At 54.6% G+C, this 19069-nt stretch overlaps 1 protein-coding gene across 3 annotated transcripts in view; it reads right to left on the reverse strand.

Moving 5' to 3' along the window:
• ACLY (ATP citrate lyase) overlaps positions 1 to 18831 on the reverse strand; it is a 42611-nt gene extending 23780 nt beyond the window's left edge. For all 3 annotated transcript variants that reach the window (XM_055407858.2, XM_055407857.2, XM_055407856.2), the window contains exons 1-13: positions 18692 to 18831; positions 14088 to 14269; positions 12723 to 12845; positions 10886 to 10948; positions 10261 to 10451; positions 9721 to 9800; positions 8620 to 8750; positions 7742 to 7860; positions 6500 to 6636; positions 5759 to 5820; positions 3618 to 3735; positions 1514 to 1668; positions 960 to 1050 (exon numbers count right to left, since the gene is read on the reverse strand). In XM_055407858.2, coding sequence (XP_055263833.1) covers positions 960 to 1050; positions 1514 to 1668; positions 3618 to 3735; positions 5759 to 5820; positions 6500 to 6636; positions 7742 to 7860; positions 8620 to 8750; positions 9721 to 9800; positions 10261 to 10451; positions 10886 to 10948; positions 12723 to 12845; positions 14088 to 14246 — 1429 coding nt within the window. In that variant the 5' untranslated portion in view covers positions 14247 to 14269; positions 18692 to 18831. The remainder of the gene's footprint in view (positions 1 to 959; positions 1051 to 1513; positions 1669 to 3617; positions 3736 to 5758; positions 5821 to 6499; positions 6637 to 7741; positions 7861 to 8619; positions 8751 to 9720; positions 9801 to 10260; positions 10452 to 10885; positions 10949 to 12722; positions 12846 to 14087; positions 14270 to 18691) is intronic.
• Positions 18832 to 19069: the final 238 nt, after the last annotated feature.

A 19069-nucleotide genomic window follows, 5' to 3' on the forward strand; every position in this document is an offset into this window, starting at 1 on the left:
TTTGGAGGGAGAGGGTGGGAACAGGAAGGGGTTGGTGGACGAGCCTCGCCGGGCTGCCACCCTCACCATCTCTCGTCTGTTCACAACAGACAGGGGCCCGGCCAACAGAAGAGAGAGCTCTGACCAGCAGAGTGGAGCCAAGAAGGGGCGGAGGGCCAGAGGGTGCAGAGAGAGGAGCGAAAGCACCGAGGCTCAGAGGGTGCGTTGGACACCAAAGGCCCAGGGCCTCTGGATGGACAGCTGGCCCAGGCCCACCCTTCTAATCCTGTTTTGTCCCCGGGAAGCAGGGGACATCAATGAGATGATGAGGCTGAGAAGATGGACCTGACACTGTGCTGGGGACAAAGCAGCCGTTTTGAGGACTTCCAATTCTGAGAGCCTGGAGCCAGTGCCACTATTTCACAAAACGCCTCAAGCACACTCTGTCCATCCCAGGAAGAGACCCAGTGGTAACTGACATGGGCTACCCAGTCCTGGTGGCAAGGGCTGGCTGGCAGGGATCAGGTCTCTGATGAATCAGAGGAGGGAGAGACGAGCAGGCAAACAAGACGGGAGGGCGGACAACGTGTGCCCTTGTGGTGCACTCCCAGGAAGGTGAGACCCAGGATGGTGGGGGCGGCCACAAGAGTCTTCTGCCATCCTGAGCTTTGGGCTCCTGCCGTCCGCTCAGGGGGAGGGCCTGAGGGACCTCCCCGCCCACCTGGTACTCCTGTAACTCTGTCTCCTCCGGGCAGCCCACCAGCCCAGATCACACAGCCCGTGGGAGGGGGCAGAGAAGACAACTGAGGAATGGAGTGACCCCGCGCGCAGAGAAGGCTCCGGCCACCACACCTTCGTGTCCCATTCCCATCCCACAAGCCACGCCCGAAGCCGAAGCCCAAACTGCTTCCGTCCACCTCTGCAGGCCCAGCAGAGCCTCGGAAAGGAACAGAGGGTTCTAAAACCGCACTGGCAGTTACCTTGGGGCATGGCAGGCTTGGCCTTCTTGGCAGGGGCCACCTCGTCAGTTCTGGACTCAGAAAAAGATGCCGTCCTGCTGGGGGCCGGAGTCTGGGGGGAAAAGGGGAGAGAGTAAGGGTCACAGAGAATAGCTGGGAAAAAGCCAATGGTCCTAAGGCCCCAGAGAACTCAGGTAATAAGAACTACGCACAGCTCTGTTCTCCACAAGATGCTTTCAAAAGTACTATGCTAATAACCCTCTGAGATAAGAATCAGTAATGTCCCCAAGCTATAGACAAGCAAACTGAGGTTCTTGGTGATAACTGCCGAGGTCCCTCCCTCCGCAGGATTTGAACTCGGATCTGATTTTAAAATCCCCGATCTTTCCACACCGCCACCTTGACTCGGGCAGGAAAAAACCCAGCAGATACACAGAAAGTAACCACATACAGCCTTCTCCCTTTACCTCCCCAAGGTCCCCAAAAGGTGGGGAGTGGGCCCCGGATGGGATGTGGTATAAGGGGCGACAGAGATGATTCTGCGGGCTTTGCAGCAGAGGAAGACTGGCACCTACTGAAGTACTCCCGCTGGCGTTGAGGAGGAAGTTTGCGGTGTGGGCCGCTGTGGGCGGCTGATTGGGGATGGGCCGATGGCCCAGGGCCATGCCCACGATGGCCGTCATGTGAGTCTCGGTGCCAAAGACATGAATGGGGATCCCAGTGGTCTTCCCTGTGAGGAAGGAAAAGCACCCATCACTTGAGTCTCCTAAGAAGTGCCCGCGGCCGTAGGACTCTGCCATGGCCCCTTCTGAGCCCTGGCCGTGTCTGGCACCCTCTGTGCAAGCCCAATTATCCCAGGACAAGTTGGTGGTCATTTTCTTCACCACTAAACAAATCTCTGTAAAGACTACCTGCCAGCAAGAGCATGGAACGGCTTTATGGACACCCTCCAATGCCCACAGCATCGTGAGAGCCCGCCCTCCTCCTTCTCCGCCCGTCGCCTGTGGCCACCGCACCACAGCCCCCTGGGCCCGGCCTCTATCCCTGAACACCTGCTCCTCTCCTCTCCCCAGGGCTCTGCCCTGCTCCTTCCTCCGCACGGAGCTGTCACCTGGCTGTCACTCAGTTCAGCTCAAGTGTCAGCTTCTGAGAAATGCCCTTCCTGATCTGACAGCCGTTCCCCTCCACGCCGCCCTGCCTGGAGATCCCCGGCAGACAGCATTTTGTTCCAGCCGCTGTTTACTTGTCTTAATGTCCCTGGAGTTTAAGGCCCCAGGAGTGACTGGGTGACATTCACTGAGCTATGAGCCCACAGCAGGTCTTCAGTTTTAGGTGAGAACTAGGACTTGATACCACTTCAAGTGATCCAGGTGGGTGTAATATTTACCATGGATCCCAGATTTGGGAAAATGCAAAGGTGGAAAGCTCCAGTCTCTCAGTCAGAGGGCCCGCTCACTGAGCAGAAGCGTCTCACATCTGCCTTCCCTCTGTCTTGTCACCTGCCCCCCAACCCCCCCCATCGCCCCCCACCCCCACCCCCCCACCCCTATTCCCACCCCTCACCCCTCACCCCCACCCCTCACAGAACTGCTCTTGGCGCCAGGGCTGCGCTTCACTCAAGACCAAAGCCCGCTAGATCAATCAGGTCAGTTCAGAGAGACCTAATCTTAGTCCTCACTGATGAGACGTGGTACCCCAGTTCTTGAAAGCCCTGAGTCTGAGGTCTCTGGAGCCTGCAGGAGGCGCCCAAAGTGGAGAAGGAAGAAAGGAAACCAAAATGGACCCATGCCCTCCCTTCCCTCAGCTCACCAAGGGGGCAACTCCTTCCTGTTCTACCAACTATTGGACCCCTACCTCCATCCAGGCCTGGACACTGACCCGTCTCCCTCCCCTTGCCCCTCAGTCTGGGCCACCATTCTCTCCTGGAGCTGCCACAGCCTCCTGGGTGGTCTCCTTGCTTAAGCTGGCTACCCTGGAGGCCTTATCTCTACCTGGTAGCCTAAATAACCCTCAACCCTAAGTCAAATGGTGTCGCACCTCTGCTCGAGTCTTCCAGCAGCTGCCAGGGTCACGGCCAAGCGCCCACAGGACCTGTACTAGCCCTTCCCGGCTTCTCCCTTGGCCTCTCTGCCTCCAACCTCGGCCCCAGCACCCTCAGTTGTCCCCACCTCAGGGCCTCAGGACCTGCCCTTTCATCTGCAGACAGCCACCAACTGTTCCCTCTTCTCCTCAGATTTCTGCTCAAATGCCACCTTTTTGGCCAAGCGCTCTCTGACTGCCTCATTTAAAACTGCCCTGTCCCCTCCCACAGAGGCCACCCCTTCCCCAACTGGTCCTGCCTTGTGCCTCCTGAGGCTGCAGTCACTGTCGTGTGTCGGCTGTCGTGTGTGGCCATGACCCCAGTGCTCAGCACAGGGCCGGGTGTGGAGCAGGTCTTCCACAGGCAATTGCTAAATGAACAGCTGAATAAACTGCTTTCCTGCCCATTCTGAATTTAGGTTTCAGTCAGGTGCTATGTGTCAGAGGGCACAGAAATGCAGCAGAAGCCACCTGTAGCTCCAGGGAGTGAGGTGGGTGGTGGGAGGAGCATGGAGACATTAGAAGTCTGACTTGCTCAGGAAATCCCAAGGAGGCAAGACACTTGGGGTGGGAGGGACAGAAAACATCATCCAATCTTACCGACTTCTCCCATGACCCGTAAGCCCTCCTGATAGTTGGGGCCACCTCTTCGGACAAAGATCGTGACCTCGTGCTCCTTCAGGGGACCCTGGTAATCTCGAATTGCTCTCACAATGCCCTAGAAGGACCGAGAGACAACACTCAAGTGATTAGAAAGAAGGCAGCAAGAAAGTAAGCACATACAACCATGGGAAACAAATGTCCCAGGGCTGCCAGGAGTTTCCTGGTGGTCCAGTTGTTAGGACTCAGCGCTTTCACTGCCAGGGCCCCAGGTTCAGTCCCCGGTCAGGGAACTGAGACTCCATTAGCTGTGCTATGCAACCCAAAACAAAACAAAAAAACCCAGGGCTGCTTCTCACGAAGTACAGAAAGACCCCGGCAGTCAAGAATTCTATGAGTAAACTGGACTACCCCCAAGCAACCCAAAGGCCCAGGACTGGTGACCAGTGGTGATGGTGCTGAGGTGAGAACACGGGGTACCCAGGGGTGACACCCCTCAGTCCACGGGGTATTGGGCCTCCAATGTTGCTGTTGTTCAGTCACTAAGTCATGTCCGACTCTTTGTGACCCCATGAGCTGCAGCACACCAAGCTTCCCTGTTCTTCACCATCTCCGTGAATTTACTCAAACTCATGTCCACTGAGTCAGTGATGTTATCGCCATCTCATCCCCTACCGCCCCCGTCTCCTCCTGCCCTCAATCTTTCCCAGCATCAGGGATGAGCCGGCTCTTCGCATCAGATGGCCAGAGTATTGGTTCTCAGATGCCAGTGGGGCTTTGCTGGTCTCTCACCCCAACTACAGCTGTTGTTTTCTCACTGTAATTCTGGGGGAAGCTCTACACCAATATCCTATGCAAGAGCTGTCAGGGTTGGACAAAGTCCATTTCACTGTCAAAGTTCTACAAAAGCTTCTCCAAGTGACTTGGGAACAGCTGTTATGGGCATAACTTTGGAAATGTGTCCTTGATGGCACGAGGGCCTGCTGGACCAGTTTTGTCTGGGCAGATGGAGGGTGAGTTTATGGAGTCTAAGTTCCATCACTCGTGGCATTTCATGGGAAGCTCTAAACACGGTGTCTGCTCCATACACAATCGCCCTTATCACTGGCGCTGCCTTTACGACAGGACTGCTTGGAAGTTAAAACAAAGCTGCTGAGATCCACCTGTGTCAGATTTATTTGTTGAATCAGGTCCAATTAGGGACCTATTTTAGGTAAGACTGACAAGGCCCTGTCCTCTGCTCTTTGATAGCTCAGACTTCCAAGACTGACATTTATTTAAGCATTCTTCTTTTTTTAAATAATATATACTTCTGATTTTTTTTTTTTTTTTGCTTTGCCAGGTCTTAGTTGAGGCACAAGGGATCTTTGATCTTCATTACTGCAGCATGGGGGATCTAGTTCCCTGACCAGGGATCGATCCCAGGCTCCCTGCATTGGGAGCATGTAGTCGTAAGCCACTGGACTGCCAGGGAAGTCTCAATCTATGTATTATTCTCCAAGTTTATATGGAACTACCAGATGGCCGACGTTCTTCTGAACAGCTGCCCTGAGCACCTGACAGTCTGGGATAACAAGTGGCCTCCTGAGGCAGCCACCTTGAAGGGGAGGAGTCTGGAGACATGTGAGCTCTCATTCTTCTTACTGGCAGTCACACTTTCTTTAAACTGGTGCCCATGGCCCTGACCTATGTACAGAGACCCAGGATGACTAGCCTCTGACTGGATAAGCAGAAGCCCTGCACCCCAGGGCGTCAAACACTTCGTCATGCCAACCTTCTGGAAAAGGGGCAGATGACTGGGAGACAAGACACCAGGAGGTGCAGAGAACCCAGTCTTACAACGGAATGTTGCAAATGGGGTCAATCATGCCAGTTCTTTAAGAACTGAAACAGGAAAGGAAGAAATTCACCTTCTCCCCACATTGTAGATGGGAGAATTACAACTCAGAGAGGGTCAGCTGCTTGTCCAGAGAGACACACAGCTTTAGAGAGATCCATCCCAGGGTCTTCTGCATCCTTAGGTCAAGACCGCCCCCACCCTGGCCTGGGTAACTCATGGAGATCTGCTTCTGTCCCAATCTTACAGAAACTTCCCTTCCCTGCTTCCCCCCAACCCACCATGTTCCCTTGCAGCTGGTTACCTTGAATGTGGCAGCCACATTGGTGAAGTTTGCGATGCTGCCTCCGATGATGAGGATCTTGCCTGGATTTGGAGCAAGAGAGAAGTCAAAAAAGGGTTAGAAAGGTAGACTTGGGCATCTATCAGAAATCCAACTGAGGTCCCCCAATTGCTAGAAGACACCAGTGCAGAGGTGGGGAGCAAGCTGGTCTCTCCCGATTTAGTTTTATCAGCTCGACCCTCCCTTACCTACGCCACCGAGCAGGTGGTTAATCCAAACCCACAGAGTCTCGGCATCATTCCTAGCTGGTATCAAGAAACCCAGCGTGGTTTCTGGACACCCCTGGTGGGACTCTGTCTGGCTCATGGGAAGGGGAATCAGTATCTATAGTCCCAAAATACAGTCCAAGTGGTAAAGGGAAGTTGGGAACCACACAGCCTGAAGAATAAAGGCGTAAACAGGCCACGAAGAACTGAATTTATAGCAGTCAGCAAAAGCACACCGCCGGCACTACCTCCGCTGCCGCCTCCCTCGCACCTGCTCATAGGACTTCATGTATCCACCCCTTCCTCACCCGCTTGGAGCCCCTGGAATGACAGGTGCTGTCACTGCCCGCTGCAAAGTCAGGGCAACCTCGGTCCAGAAGTTAAACGATGAGCCCCAGGTTGCAAAGGACCGGGCCAACCTCGTTCCTCCCAGCCCAGCCACAGCTCTTCCCATCCCAGGACACTGGGCCGGGCCAAGGAAGAGCTCGTGTCTCACCATCTGGGTGCTTCTCGCGGGTCATAAGGGAGAGGATCGTCTTGGCATAGTCATAGGTCTGCTGCTCGCTGGGGGCGCCCGAGTACTCCCCATAGTTGGCCAGCTCGTTGACACCCCCCAGGTCACAGATGGTGTCACTGCCAGGGAGACAGGGAAGTCAGTGCTGGCAAAAGGGAGCAGCCCGGTGCCTGCAGGGGGCCACACAGAAACCCCTGAAGCCTTGAGACCAGGCCACCTCTGGAAGCAACTTCTCGGCCCTCGGACCCTCAAACCCCTCACCAGTCATCAGTTCAGTTCAGTTCAGTCGCTCAGTCGTGTCCGACTCTTTGCGACCCCATGAATCACAGCACGCCAGGCCTCCCTGTCCATCACCAACTCCCGGAGTTCACTCAAACTCATGTCCATCGAGCTGGTGATGCCATCCAGCCATCTCATTCTCTGTCATCCACGTCTCCTCCTACCCCCAATCCCTCCTAGCATCAGACTCTTTTCCAGTGAGTCAACTCATCACATGAGGTGGCCAAAGTATTGGAGTTTCAGCTTTAGCATCAGTCCTTCCAATGAAGACCCAGGATTGATCTCCTTTAGAATGGACTGGTTGGATCTCCTTAACTGTGCTGTGTCAGACCCTCCTAGGGGAGCACCCTGCCAGCCCTACGTGACATCTTTATGAAGTGTGAAAATATAACCATTGCTGTTGCTTAGGCACTAAGTCGTGTCCGACTCTTTGCGACCTCATGGACTGTAGCCTGCCAGGCTCCTCTGTCCGTTCTTTCCAGCCAAGAATACTGGAGTGGGTATCTGTTCCCTCCTCCATGGGATTTTTCCTGACCCAGGGATCAAACCCAAGTCTCCTGCATTGCAGGCAGATTCTTTACTGCTGAGCCACCAGGGAAGCCTATGACTATTGATACAGGTGCTGAAACAGCTGGAAGGACACACACTATGGTGACACACTAGGGCAACGGGTGGGGACACGACCTGGTTCATTCTCTTATCTGTTGCACCTCTGAATGGAGCACGTTATTACTAATAGTAAGAATTAAAACTAAAACTTTAATTTTGAAGCAAAGAAGACAGTTTTGGAGACATTATGGGTAGGCCTTTCTGGGATGCCCCGAGGGTTCCTGCTCTGCACCGGAGTTGGGGGTCAAGCTCCATGGTGAGGGGCTTGATTCAGGCCACAAGTGGGAAGCCTGTAGGGGACCCGACCGTCAGCCCCTCAGCAGCCCCTTCAGTCACCTGTACACAACAGAGGCACCCCCTCCGGCCACCATGGTCCAGATTCTCCCCTTGGGATTCAGCAAAGTCAGCTTCAAGCTTGCCCCACTTTTGGCATCCAGATCTGCGATGTAGGCTTCCTGGGGACCGGAGAGCAACAGGTGGGCCCTGGGGGCACCCCCTTCACCAGGCTGCAGATCCCAGGACCCCTCCCTTTCCCCTGGAGCAGTAGGAAAAGGGCCTCCGTTGTCGTCACAGGGTCAGGAAGAAGGGTTTGTGTGGGGCCTCATGGGATGCTGTCTATAAGCACCAAAACCATCTATGGCCAGTCACTGCCTGAAAACAAACTTTCCAATTCCTTTCTCTCTGATTTTTAAGTCCCGCTAAGTCACTTGCTTCTACCCTGGCCCCACCCCCAGCATCTTCCTGCCTAATTCATTACGTGCCACCCTCCCCCAGCCGGCCAGGCCCTATCCGTCCCCCTAGCCCAGACTCTTCCCCTGGCCTAGGTTCTATCACACACGCCTGATCCTGCTGTGAGGACCTCTCAGAGGATGGGGTGGGAAGCAGCAATTAAAATTTTCAGCAAGTGGCCAAGACAACTATCTTCCTGACAGGATCAGGGGGAGCCACTTGGAATTACTGAGAAACAACAAATCAAGTTATGAGTCCAGGGAGGTTGATTGAGAGAGGAGTCTAAAAGGATTTCTGGCCAGGATTCAGAGGCTTGGCTCTCTCCCACCCCCACCTCCTTTGGGGTTTTAAGAAAATTAAATGGCTCGACCTTCCTTTCCTGCCAAATATATAGCTCACAAGGGGGTGGGGGGAACGCTCATCTGAGATTAGTCACCCCGCCCGGGCCCCCCTCACTGTCAGTCTCCTCCCAACAGCAGCCTTACCTCTGGGTAAGCCTCCCTCCCAAAGGGGGGCGGGAACTCTATGTCACCCCACTTCACTTTGCAGATGTAGTCGGCAGTGGCATCCACCTTGGCGGCCAAGTCAAGGACGTAGACGCCATCTTTGGTCACGACTTTAAGAAAAGAAGAGGCGATCGGACACAGGTCCTAGCAGAGATGACCGTCCACCTCCAACCCCCTCCAGGCTTTTCCACACACCACCCCTGTGAGGCCCCCCAGGCCTCACGACTCTCCAGCTCAACAAGAAACCAGGTTGATTCTTATGGAGACACAGCTTTTCCCTCATTCAAGGAAAAACAAATTCTACAAGACCATCCCCACTCCCTGTCTGTAGATATTAGGGCAGAATCCTCTTTTAGTTGCCATGGCAATTTTTAAGCATTAACCATTCACCCATCCACAACTCTGCTATTTAAAAACAAAAAAAGTGTTTCAAGCACAATTTCTAAGGCCCCTGGGTGGGCACCCCAGGGTCCCTTAGGCTCCAGCGAGAAGTGGGAAGAAGGGGAGCTATGGGTGTACCGGGCCCCCCACCAGCAGAATTCATTTACTGCCACCTCGCTGGAGTCCACTTCCCTTTACCCAGGGCCACTGAGCTAATTTAGTTAGCACAGAGCCATCTGGTCCATGAGAGGGGCTACATCCCCCAGCTGGAATCTGAATCAGGAGTCTGACCTCAGAAGCTCTGGCCAGAGCCAGCCCACACCACCTGCCTCTTGCACAACCCGAGAGCCTTCACCAAGGTGTTTCCAGCTGTGGGGAGTCAATGATTGACTAACTCCTGGAGCGGGTGGAGGGGAGGGGGACCTCTGAGGCACCAAGAGGAAGGGAGGGTCTGACTGGTCAGGCAGACACAGGGGCAGCCCAGCTCCCGGGAGAACAGCCTGATCCACTGGCAGGAAGAGCCACCGAGCAGAATCAGACCATAACCAGGACTTCCCCATCACAAAAGAAACTGGAGTTGGTGCAACAGAAGGATGATCATGGCCTCCTGAGAGCTCGGAAACAGGAGCCTGGGGAATCCCTCTGCCCCCACACACCTCTCTGCGCTGCCCTCTGGCCCACCCCAGCAGAGATAGTTACCAAGGGGGTTGATCTCGAGGTAGGTGAAGTACAGATCCTCATAGAAATTGAAGAGGCCGGAGATAAAGCTGGCCAGAATTCTAGAGCGGGGAGGCAGAGAGGGACCGTCAGTTCACAAGAGAGTGGGCTCAGCTGCATCTCTCACTGCTACTGACAGCTCCAATCCCCAGCACCCGCTCTGCTGACCCCTCCCTCTCCTCTCCAAACCCTGCTCCCCGGATGTCACTCTTCAGCCACTGAGGCGGAAAGAGGTTGTCAGGCATGGAGCAGGAGCGGGACCCACGCCAGACAGACGGGGGCAAGGAGGTGAGGGATGCTGATGGACATTTCAGTCTGAGCCACCTCCCCACTGCCCCCACATTCCTCCTGGGGACGGGGAGGGGCTGTGACTGCTGGCTGCTCCCCATCTTCCAGCCAAAGGCTGGGGCGGGGTAGCAGTGCCCAGACAGGGAAGATCACTCCGCTCGCCCTCCTGTACCCTGAGCTGTCGGCCTTCCCTGTTCCTACCCCACCACCGCCCTGCTGTCCCTCTCACTCAACTCTTTCTTGTCTTCGGGGGCGTGGACCAGCAGGTGTTTCTTGATGTCCTCGGGATTCAGCTTCTCATCCACGCCGACGAGCAGTTTCTGGGCTTTGGCATCCACGTCTCCCACGTCCACCCCACCCTCGTGGTGGAACAGGACATAGTCCCCTTCTCGGGTAGCATAGATGCAGACGTAGAACTCCTCCTCCTTATGAGGGAAGAGGGCACCACACGGGTGAGGGGCCCAGCCCCAATAGTGTGATCTCTAAAACCCCACAGACATCTCCCACCGGGTGAGACCTCAAGGACAAGAGGCCACTGCCTTGCTGGCTGACAGTCCAGACTGGGGCCAATGTGACCTGCTCTGGGGGAAAGATCCTCCCTTCAAGTCCTTCTCACTCCAACACTGGGAAGTCCCCTCTGTTACCAGCGCTGTTTCCTTTCTGCTGCAAACTAAGCCCTTCCCCTCATCTCTGAACTCCCTGCTCTGCAGCACCCTCAGACCCTAAAAGTGCAGCTTCAGAGACTTTGGTTGCTCTGACTTTTCTCCAGCAGCTTGGTTTCTCCTTTCATCATTTTAGTATCAACAGGCACAATGCTCCCAGAGGGTGAAGACCCAGCTGGGAGCCACCTCACATATACCTGAGTGTGGGCGACGAAGGGTTCGATCAGGAAGTTCTTGAGGAAGCCTGTGGCCTTGCCAACCTATAGAGATGGAAGGAGATACAGCTCAGGTGGACGGCACGCCTTGCTCCCGGGGCAAGAGGAAGGATGACCCTCTGTTCCTTCCGCCTCACCCACATCATCCACATCAGAGGTGGGACCCCAGCACGGCCACAGCATCTGCCAGAGAGAGATCTTTCCAGAAACTAGGGCAATGGGGTCACAGACCCTTACACTAAAGAAGTCTTCATGAGACCCCCTCTTCCACATTTTGACACTTCTAAAATGTCTCGCACCTTCTTTTCTGCCTCCTCTGGAGGGTGACAAATGAGCTGCAATGTGGCCCCACCCCCCCAAGAGCAGCGATCCGGAGCCTCTACCCCTCTGCTGTCCCACAGATCACGTGCTCGGACAAATCAAGGTTATTGATCCCAGGGCTCAGGCAGGGAGACCCAGTCTCAGGCGCAAGGGGTGGCTGGGAAGGGAGAGAGAATGCAGCTTGACAGGGAAAACTTTTCCGCACAGACTTTCCCTGCTGACGACAACAGGCCTGCAGAGCTAATCAGTCTGAGTGGGTCCCTGGCGGCAGCCGAGGCGAGACAGCCCTCACCATCCCTCCCCACGTGTCGCGAAGCCCCCACCCGCCCATGTGTGCGTCACTGCTGAGTCAGGGACCAGACGGTGATCCATCAGAGGTAATGAGCCGCTCCTGCCTGGGCTGACACTGCTGCCAGCTCAGACGTCCCCAGCGTCTCCCCCCACCCCCTGACAAAAGCCAGCTAAGAAGGAAGCATGAGGACCTCCCTGTGGACACTGCTCAGCCCCCCCAACCCTGCTGTCCTCTCCCCAAAGGCCTGGGGGCATGAAAGTCAAGATTCCTCCACCCTCAAGCCCGTGTATAATTTCAGGGATCCCTCTTTATCCAGGAGAGCCAGAAATGGGAAATAAACAAGAAGAGCTGATTTAAGGAAGCCCGGGTAAAGAGGAAAATGGCTCTATCACCACCCTCATCCTACTCTGGGGAGATCAAGTTAGAGAACAGCTCAACCCTGATCCACAGTCACCCCAGATGGGACAAAGCCAGGTGGACAGCACATCCTCCCCAGCTTAAACTAAGCCTTGGTCCACTCCCTCCCTTCAGTTCTCCAGCTCCCTTGGGGAGAAGAAAAAGAAATGCAATTTTATTTCTGGGCATCACTTAGCCTTCCTAAGCCATATTTCACTTCAACTCTCACCTACAGAGTTGAAATTAATCAACAAGCTGGGAGAAGACAAGAACTGAATTGACTCTTCAGTATTAACTGTCTTCTCCTAGATTCTTGGCCCAAGATCGTTTCTGCCTAAATGATTCTGCATCTCTTTTCAAGTTTTTTTTTTTCTTTATCGTCCCTCTTATGTATGCAGGTCATGGTGAGCTACCCTACCCTTTCTGGTAATTGAAAAGAAAGGAGTTCCCAGAGTAGGTCTCAGAGTCCCATCTCCATGACTGCTGTTAAAAGAACAGACTATTTCGGCCTGGCTCGGGTTCCTCAGGCTCAACTGCCCCGCAGCACATGGGATCTTACTTCCCCGACCACCGCAGAAGTCCCTGTATTACTTCTACTTGTACAGCACATCTCACTATTCCCTGTCAGAGGAGCTCGGAATGAGCATCCAACTGGCCCTACTACATAAGCCAGCTCTGCAGGACTCCTGCCCTCCCCATGCTGCAATTGGACCAGTTGAGGGGGTGATCCATATGGTTGCAGATCTGAAAGCAATCGTGTTTGTTTCTGTTACCACAGCACATCCACCCCAACTCTACACCCAGACTCACTGTAGCCTCCTGTCCCAGGCGTGGCTTCAGCCAGGACTTGACTCCATCCAGACTGAGGTTGACCCCAACTAGGCCCAGCTTTCCACGCCGTTTGATCAGCTGGTCTGGCTTGACCACCAAGCTCTGGAACAAGAGAGTTGGTTTGTTTGTTTTGTGTTTTGGCTGAGCCATGTGGCTTGTGGGATCTAGTTCTCAGACAAGGAATTGAACCCAGGCCCTTGGCATTGAGAGCCTGGAGTCCTAACTCCTGGACCACCAGGGAATTTCCAAGACGGGTTTGTATTTAGAGCAAAGAAGGAAAGGGGAGAGTTAAAAGGTAATAGTCTAGGGCCCCAAAGCACAGGATAGCCTGGGTGGCTTCCAATTCACCCCACCCCCAAAGTAAATTCCACCCATCTTCAAGGTCAGCTCCCAGAAGCTTCCTTCACCTATCCCAGCCAACATCTTTGACAACCAGGAATCTAGAGCTGTCCTGGCTCAGGATAGGGTCTGGCACATAGTAGGTGCTCACTGAATACCTGCTGAATGAGTAAAGGATTTCCTACCCTCCCTATGTGGTATCTTAGCTTCATGCAACACCTCAGAATATGACTGGCACCCACATTCCAAAAAGAAAGGATAGAAAGACAGAGCCCTGGGGTGACAAAGTACCGTAGAAGACATCTGGTCAACCCTATCCCTGTGCTTGAACCCCATCTACAAGATCTACAAGCGGTCCCTAGCCACTGCTCACAAACCTCAGTACCAGGAAGTTTACCAACTCCCTTTGTGGTCTGGGGTTTGGGCTGTCTCATAACGAAAGGAAAATTGCATCCCTGAACACCCTCCTACTCGCCCCCCTCACTGGTCCTAGTTTTCTGGGACCTTCCAGAGACGTCTAAATAGATCTACAGAGAGGATCCCCTACTCCGGGTGGATTCTATCAGCCATTCTACACCAAGTACAGCATCGCATTTCCTCACGGCCCTGAAATATTCCTGATGGGGCAGAAGCTTTTTACGGAGCATTTACCAAATGCCAGGCAGCAGACCAAAGACTTTCCAGGTATTATTACTAGTCCTTAAATTCACAGGGTGAGTGGTATGCCCATTTGACAGATGGGGAATCTAAAACTCAAGAGAGGTGAAATGGCCTGCCTCAGGCCACATGGTTAATAACCAGAGAGCCACCACCCAGACTCCAGTCTGTCCAGTTCCAATCCAGGCTCTGTACACACTGCCAGGGGACCTCAGCATGCAGCACGCTGGGCTGAACACAAAACACGCTCAGCCCCCTGCACCCTGCCCACCCAGGCCGGCCATCTGCCATCACATGTTCTGAGGAGACATCTGGGCCTGGAGGAGGGGCCGGCGGGGGGGTGCTCACCTGGCTGAGCAGCCACGGGTGGTCCTGCAACAGGCGGGCCCAGTCTGTATCAGGGGTGACCCGGGCATACTTGAAACGGTTCTGGATGGCCGAGGTGGTGCAGATGTACTTGTAGAGGAGTTCTTTGCCTGTCTGCTCGGAAATTGCCTTGGCCGACATGGCTACAGAAGGCCCTGCGCTACCTGTTGGGAAGAGAGGGGCTGGTCAGAGAGGGTGGGGAGATGGAGGCGCTATCTTCTCCAGCAGGACAGACCCCCACCCAGCTGCCCCCAGACCATAAAACCTGATCTCAGCGCTTCTCCAGAGGGAGAAGAGGGCTGCCCCAGAAGGAAGGATGGAAGGGAGATCTCAAACAGCACTGACCACAGAGAGTGTGGACTGGGAAATGATGGGTGAGGACAGAGGGTAGAGAAAAACAAAGGTGGCATTTACCTCCCCGGGGACTTGTGGCCTCTACTCTCTAGGCAAACTAGCTCACCCAAGAGCACATTCACGAACATTCACCCTGGAGCAAAGAAAGCTGGGTGGGGAGACCATGAATAGCAGGGATGTGACCCAAACTGGAGTGCCTGTCCAACCCGAGATGGGCACAAAGACCCTGAAATGCACCCTCCAGTTCTGTGACCTGCAGGGAACACAGCTAAATAGTGTAAGACTGGCCCTACCCCTCCTCCACGTCTGGTCTCCAACGCACTCAGACGCACTCATTTCACACACTCACACACATCACCAGCCCAAAGGCTGGATAAGCAAGTCTATTTAGCCTCACGCAGGACCAAGCCCCCCAGAAGTGAAGAGCAAGAGTTATGTCAGAGCTCATTTCTCCCAGGACACCAGACTCCCACCGAAGTTCAGAGCTGACACAGGGCAGGGGAACTGTGACCTTCAGTGCATTCCACCCACCCCACTGAGTCATCGAGCTACTCATTTAGAGCAAAACAGAGTCCTCTCTGGGAACCACCCATACCGGTCACTTCTAACTGACCCAGAGCTGGGGAAAGAGAGGCAGAAGCCATCCTGGGTCACGTGTAGGGAGGTGTGTAGAGATTGAGAGTCCTATTTCTTATTTTTATTTTTGGCCACACCACGTGGCACGCAGGACCTTAGTTCCCCAACCAGAGATCAAACCCATGCCCTCCGCAGTGGAAGCACAGATTCTTAACCACTGGACTGGACTGCCAGGGAAGTTCCCACAGCCCTATTTCTTAGATGAGGAATAACAGTTCAGAGGGGTTAAGACAACTTGCCCAAGAAGCCTAATTAATATGCTGGGGTCCCGAGGCTGAACTCAAACCCTCTCACTCCTGGTCCCCAGAAAACCCCACAGTCAGCCCGAGAGAAAAGACCCCTTGTCCAGGAGCCAGGCCATTTCCCCCGTTCACCTCATAGAAGGGTCTGTGATGACAACTTCACCTTCCCGCCCTGTCACTTTGTCCTGACACACCCCTTCTCCCTTGGGGTAGTACCTGGAGCAATTTGGGGAGATAAAGAGTGGGGAGACAGGAAGGGAAAGGAAACTAAATCATTCATGCCAACAGCTTGGCCGGCTCAGGAAAAGTCACTCCTATCTCTCTGACAAAGATCCAGAATTGAGGTTGTTGAATTTACTGGGAGAGAAAAGCCAAATGTAAATAAAGGAGGGTGGAGCTGAAGGGCTGGCTGCTTTACATAGGAAGGTTGGTCTCTCCATTTCCAGGTCAGGGAAGGCCAGAGTTTCTGGGGCCACTCTGCACCTCCTTCCCAATTCGACAGATTGGGCTTCAGGTTCTAATCCTGGCTTGGCTGAGCCTCCCAGCTCTCCTCCAGCAAGGCACAAAGGATGCATTCAGTCTGGTGTCTGGCCCAAAGGCGGGTAGCTGGGAAGAGGCTCAAAGGAAATGTTCCCTTTTCTAGCCTTCCCCTGGGATGACTTCCGGCTCCTTCTCAATAGGAGTTTCCAAAGGAGACGCCTCAACCAGCCCCACGGCCCATACCCTGCCATCCCTCACCCACTCCAGCTCCATTTCCCAACCTTCTTGACTCAGACCAGAAAAACTGGTCCTGAAATCAGATGGGTACATGTGCCCCTACCCGCTCCCAAACAGACTGCAACCCAGGGCAGATCAAGCAGATAAAGGAGAGGGCAGCCACTGACCACCCTTAGTGGTTAGGACACATCAGTCACAAGCTGATCACAAATTCCAAGAGAAAGGAAGGCACCCCCCGCCCCCCCAACCCTGGCTAAGCCTCTCCAGCAGAGAGACACTCCCAGAACAACGACCCCCCACCCCATACAAAGACCCAACTTTGGAAAGAACCTGGATGAGAAAAGGGACCTTCTGCAGTTGAAAAAAAAAATCACAATTTCTTTGAGCCTTAGTTCAGATCTCAGATCCAAGAACTCATCTCTGTCTGGTGCTGAGGAGAGGGATGGGAGAGCAGACAACAGGGGAATGGCACAGGATAGAAAAGCTTTGCCAGCTCACCAAAACACAGACTGGCCACCAGAGCACTTTGGCATAGATGGGGCAGGCCCTCTCAAGGCCAAGACAGAGAATTTTTAGGACAGAGTAAAAAGACAGGGAAAGAATCTGGCCTCTGCATATTTACCAAGACAGGGTAAGAAGGCTCACAAAGCCAGGGAGTGGACTGGGTGGAGATAAATCACAAGTTTAATCATTTGGGGGAGTCTCTTGAGGGTAGTGGATCTTAACCTATTTGAGGTCTCAGACTCTCACCAGAATAAAAGCCCAGAAAAATGTACACATAGCCGATTTTGCTTATCCCTTCAAGATGGTGACCTGTGACCATGATCTGACAGCCCAGAGACCCATAGCTAAGAACACTGGCTCAAGTGACAAAGGGACTTAAAGTGTAAACCAGTCTGGGCTGGGAACACAACACACACACACACACACACACACACTGTGGAGTCTTGGGCTGCCTCCCCAGTAACTGAATGACTGAATATGCTGTCAGACTGGTCAGAGATGGTTTCAGGGCAGAGCTAAGATCCTAGGGGTCCACTCTGGGGTCCCAGGAACTGTTACCTAGGTAAATTTGGGGAAAATCATGCCAGGGGACCTGAACACACACACACACACACATTCTCTCAATCAAAAGGAGGGCCCTTCTGAGCTGAATGGGGTCTTTTCTGCAGACAGGATAAGTGACCCAGAATTGAGTTCATCCACAGCAGCCACGGAGGGCAGAAGTAGCCCACAGGGAAGGCTGAATGAAAGGAGTCTGTTCCCCAGGACTGTACCCCTGGGACACAGCCAGTGGAGAGGAGACACTGGGATGCTATGTAGGGTCTCTGTGAGAAGGACAAAGAGCACTTATTTTAAGGTTAGTATCCACAGGAGTGTTTTTTTTTTTTTTTTTTGGAAAGGCCAGGCAATCCCTGGAGTAAAGAGAGGGGCAAAATTCTGAGGGTCCCCTACTGCAGCGAACACAGTGGAGAAGGTGGGTGGAGATACCTACCACCCAGCTGAGCTCAAGAGCTGTTCCCATTACCATCTTCCAAGCTGTTTAAGAAGCTCTTTAAATTTTTTTTTTTTTTTAAAGAAGCAGCAGCTCTTTAAGAAGTGAAAACACCCCTCTGGGCAGCTGGGTCTACCAGCTGTCCTTCACCCAACATTTCAGAATTTCAGAAATCCAATGATCCGAGCTGGCTGAACAGTGCAAAGTTAAAGGGTGGAGAGAGGAGTGGGCTGGTTGACCGAACTGTGCTATGCACTGCTTCCCCCTGCAAAGTCCTCTTCCCAGGCAGACTCCGGAGGACCACCTAATGGCAGAACTCCTTGGTATCCGCCAAGGTTGGAGAGGGCAGCAGGCGCTGGGACTGGCCCTCTGCCAAGCCCGACAGGAGGGTGGCGGCAGCATCCTCCAGCCCCTGGAGGACCTTGTCTCGGCCAAGCTCGGCATCAACGCCAAGATGGGCACTCCGGCCATCTGTCGCTTAGCTGCTGGGCCTGACGGCACCCCCAGAGCGAGGAGGGTCCTCCCTGCGCCGCCCATCCAAGGATAGGTCCTCGTGGCAAGGCCTGGGGCGGCCCTGTCAAGTGTGGTCCTCGGCGGCTGCGCGCCCTGCTCGCTCCCTCCACTTTGGCGCGGGGCTCAGTCGACTCTCCACAGAACTAAAAGGAAGGGCCTGAACCTACTGGTGAGGAGTAGGAGTGGGGAGGCTAGCCACCGCTCTACCTCCTTTGCCCGGCATCCGATGGCGGGGGTAGGGGGACCCAGATCGGGGCAAGAGGTGGCCACAGAAAGCCCGATGAGGCTCGGCGACTAGTCCCGGGGTGGGAATGAGGGGAGCCAGCTAGGGGCGATGTAGTACGACGGAGGGAAGGCAGGCAACAACGGCGGCCAGCCTTGTGCAAACTCCGGGAACTAGAATGTGGAGGAGTTGGGGCGGGGGAGGGGAGGGCGACACGAGGCCACCGGCCGGGATCCCAGCGAAGGCTAAGCTAAAACTAAGACCCCCAAAACTCCAAGCAGGTGCAGGGAGCGCGCGTGAGCCCCAAGCCGGTTTCGAGGGAGGCGGTTCCGGGTTGGGGGAGGGAAGCAGGAAGCTCCTGGACCAGGTGGGGTCCATCTCGCGAAAACAGCCGTCCGCCACTCACCTCTCCGAGAAAGTCTATGCGCGGCGTTCAGTCTACAGGCCCCAAGTCACCGCCCACTGCTAGGAGCGCTCCAGCCTCCCGCAGCCGCCGGGGACCAGGCTTTTGTCCGGGCGCTGGCAGGCTTCTCCCCGCCCCCATCGGCACACAGCGCGAGCCGCCGGGCCATTGGCCACACGCATTCCCTAGCCTGAGCGCCAGAGTTCCTCCCAATTCGCTGCCTGACATAGCCCCGCCCCCGAGGCCAGGCCCCAGGGTTTGCTGGGACTTGTAGTCCCGCTGGTGCGTCTGTCCCGGAAGGCTGGCGGGCACCGCCTCTCCTGAGCCTGCGGAGCCAGGGAGGGGTCGGGGGCGGGGCCTCCGGTGGGGAGATGGGCCGGG

This window comes from Moschus berezovskii, chromosome 20, assembly GCF_049115385.1.
Source record: "Moschus berezovskii isolate FMDL1 chromosome 20, NW_MosBer_1.0, whole genome shotgun sequence".
Lineage (NCBI taxonomy): Eukaryota > Metazoa > Chordata > Mammalia > Artiodactyla > Moschidae > Moschus > Moschus berezovskii.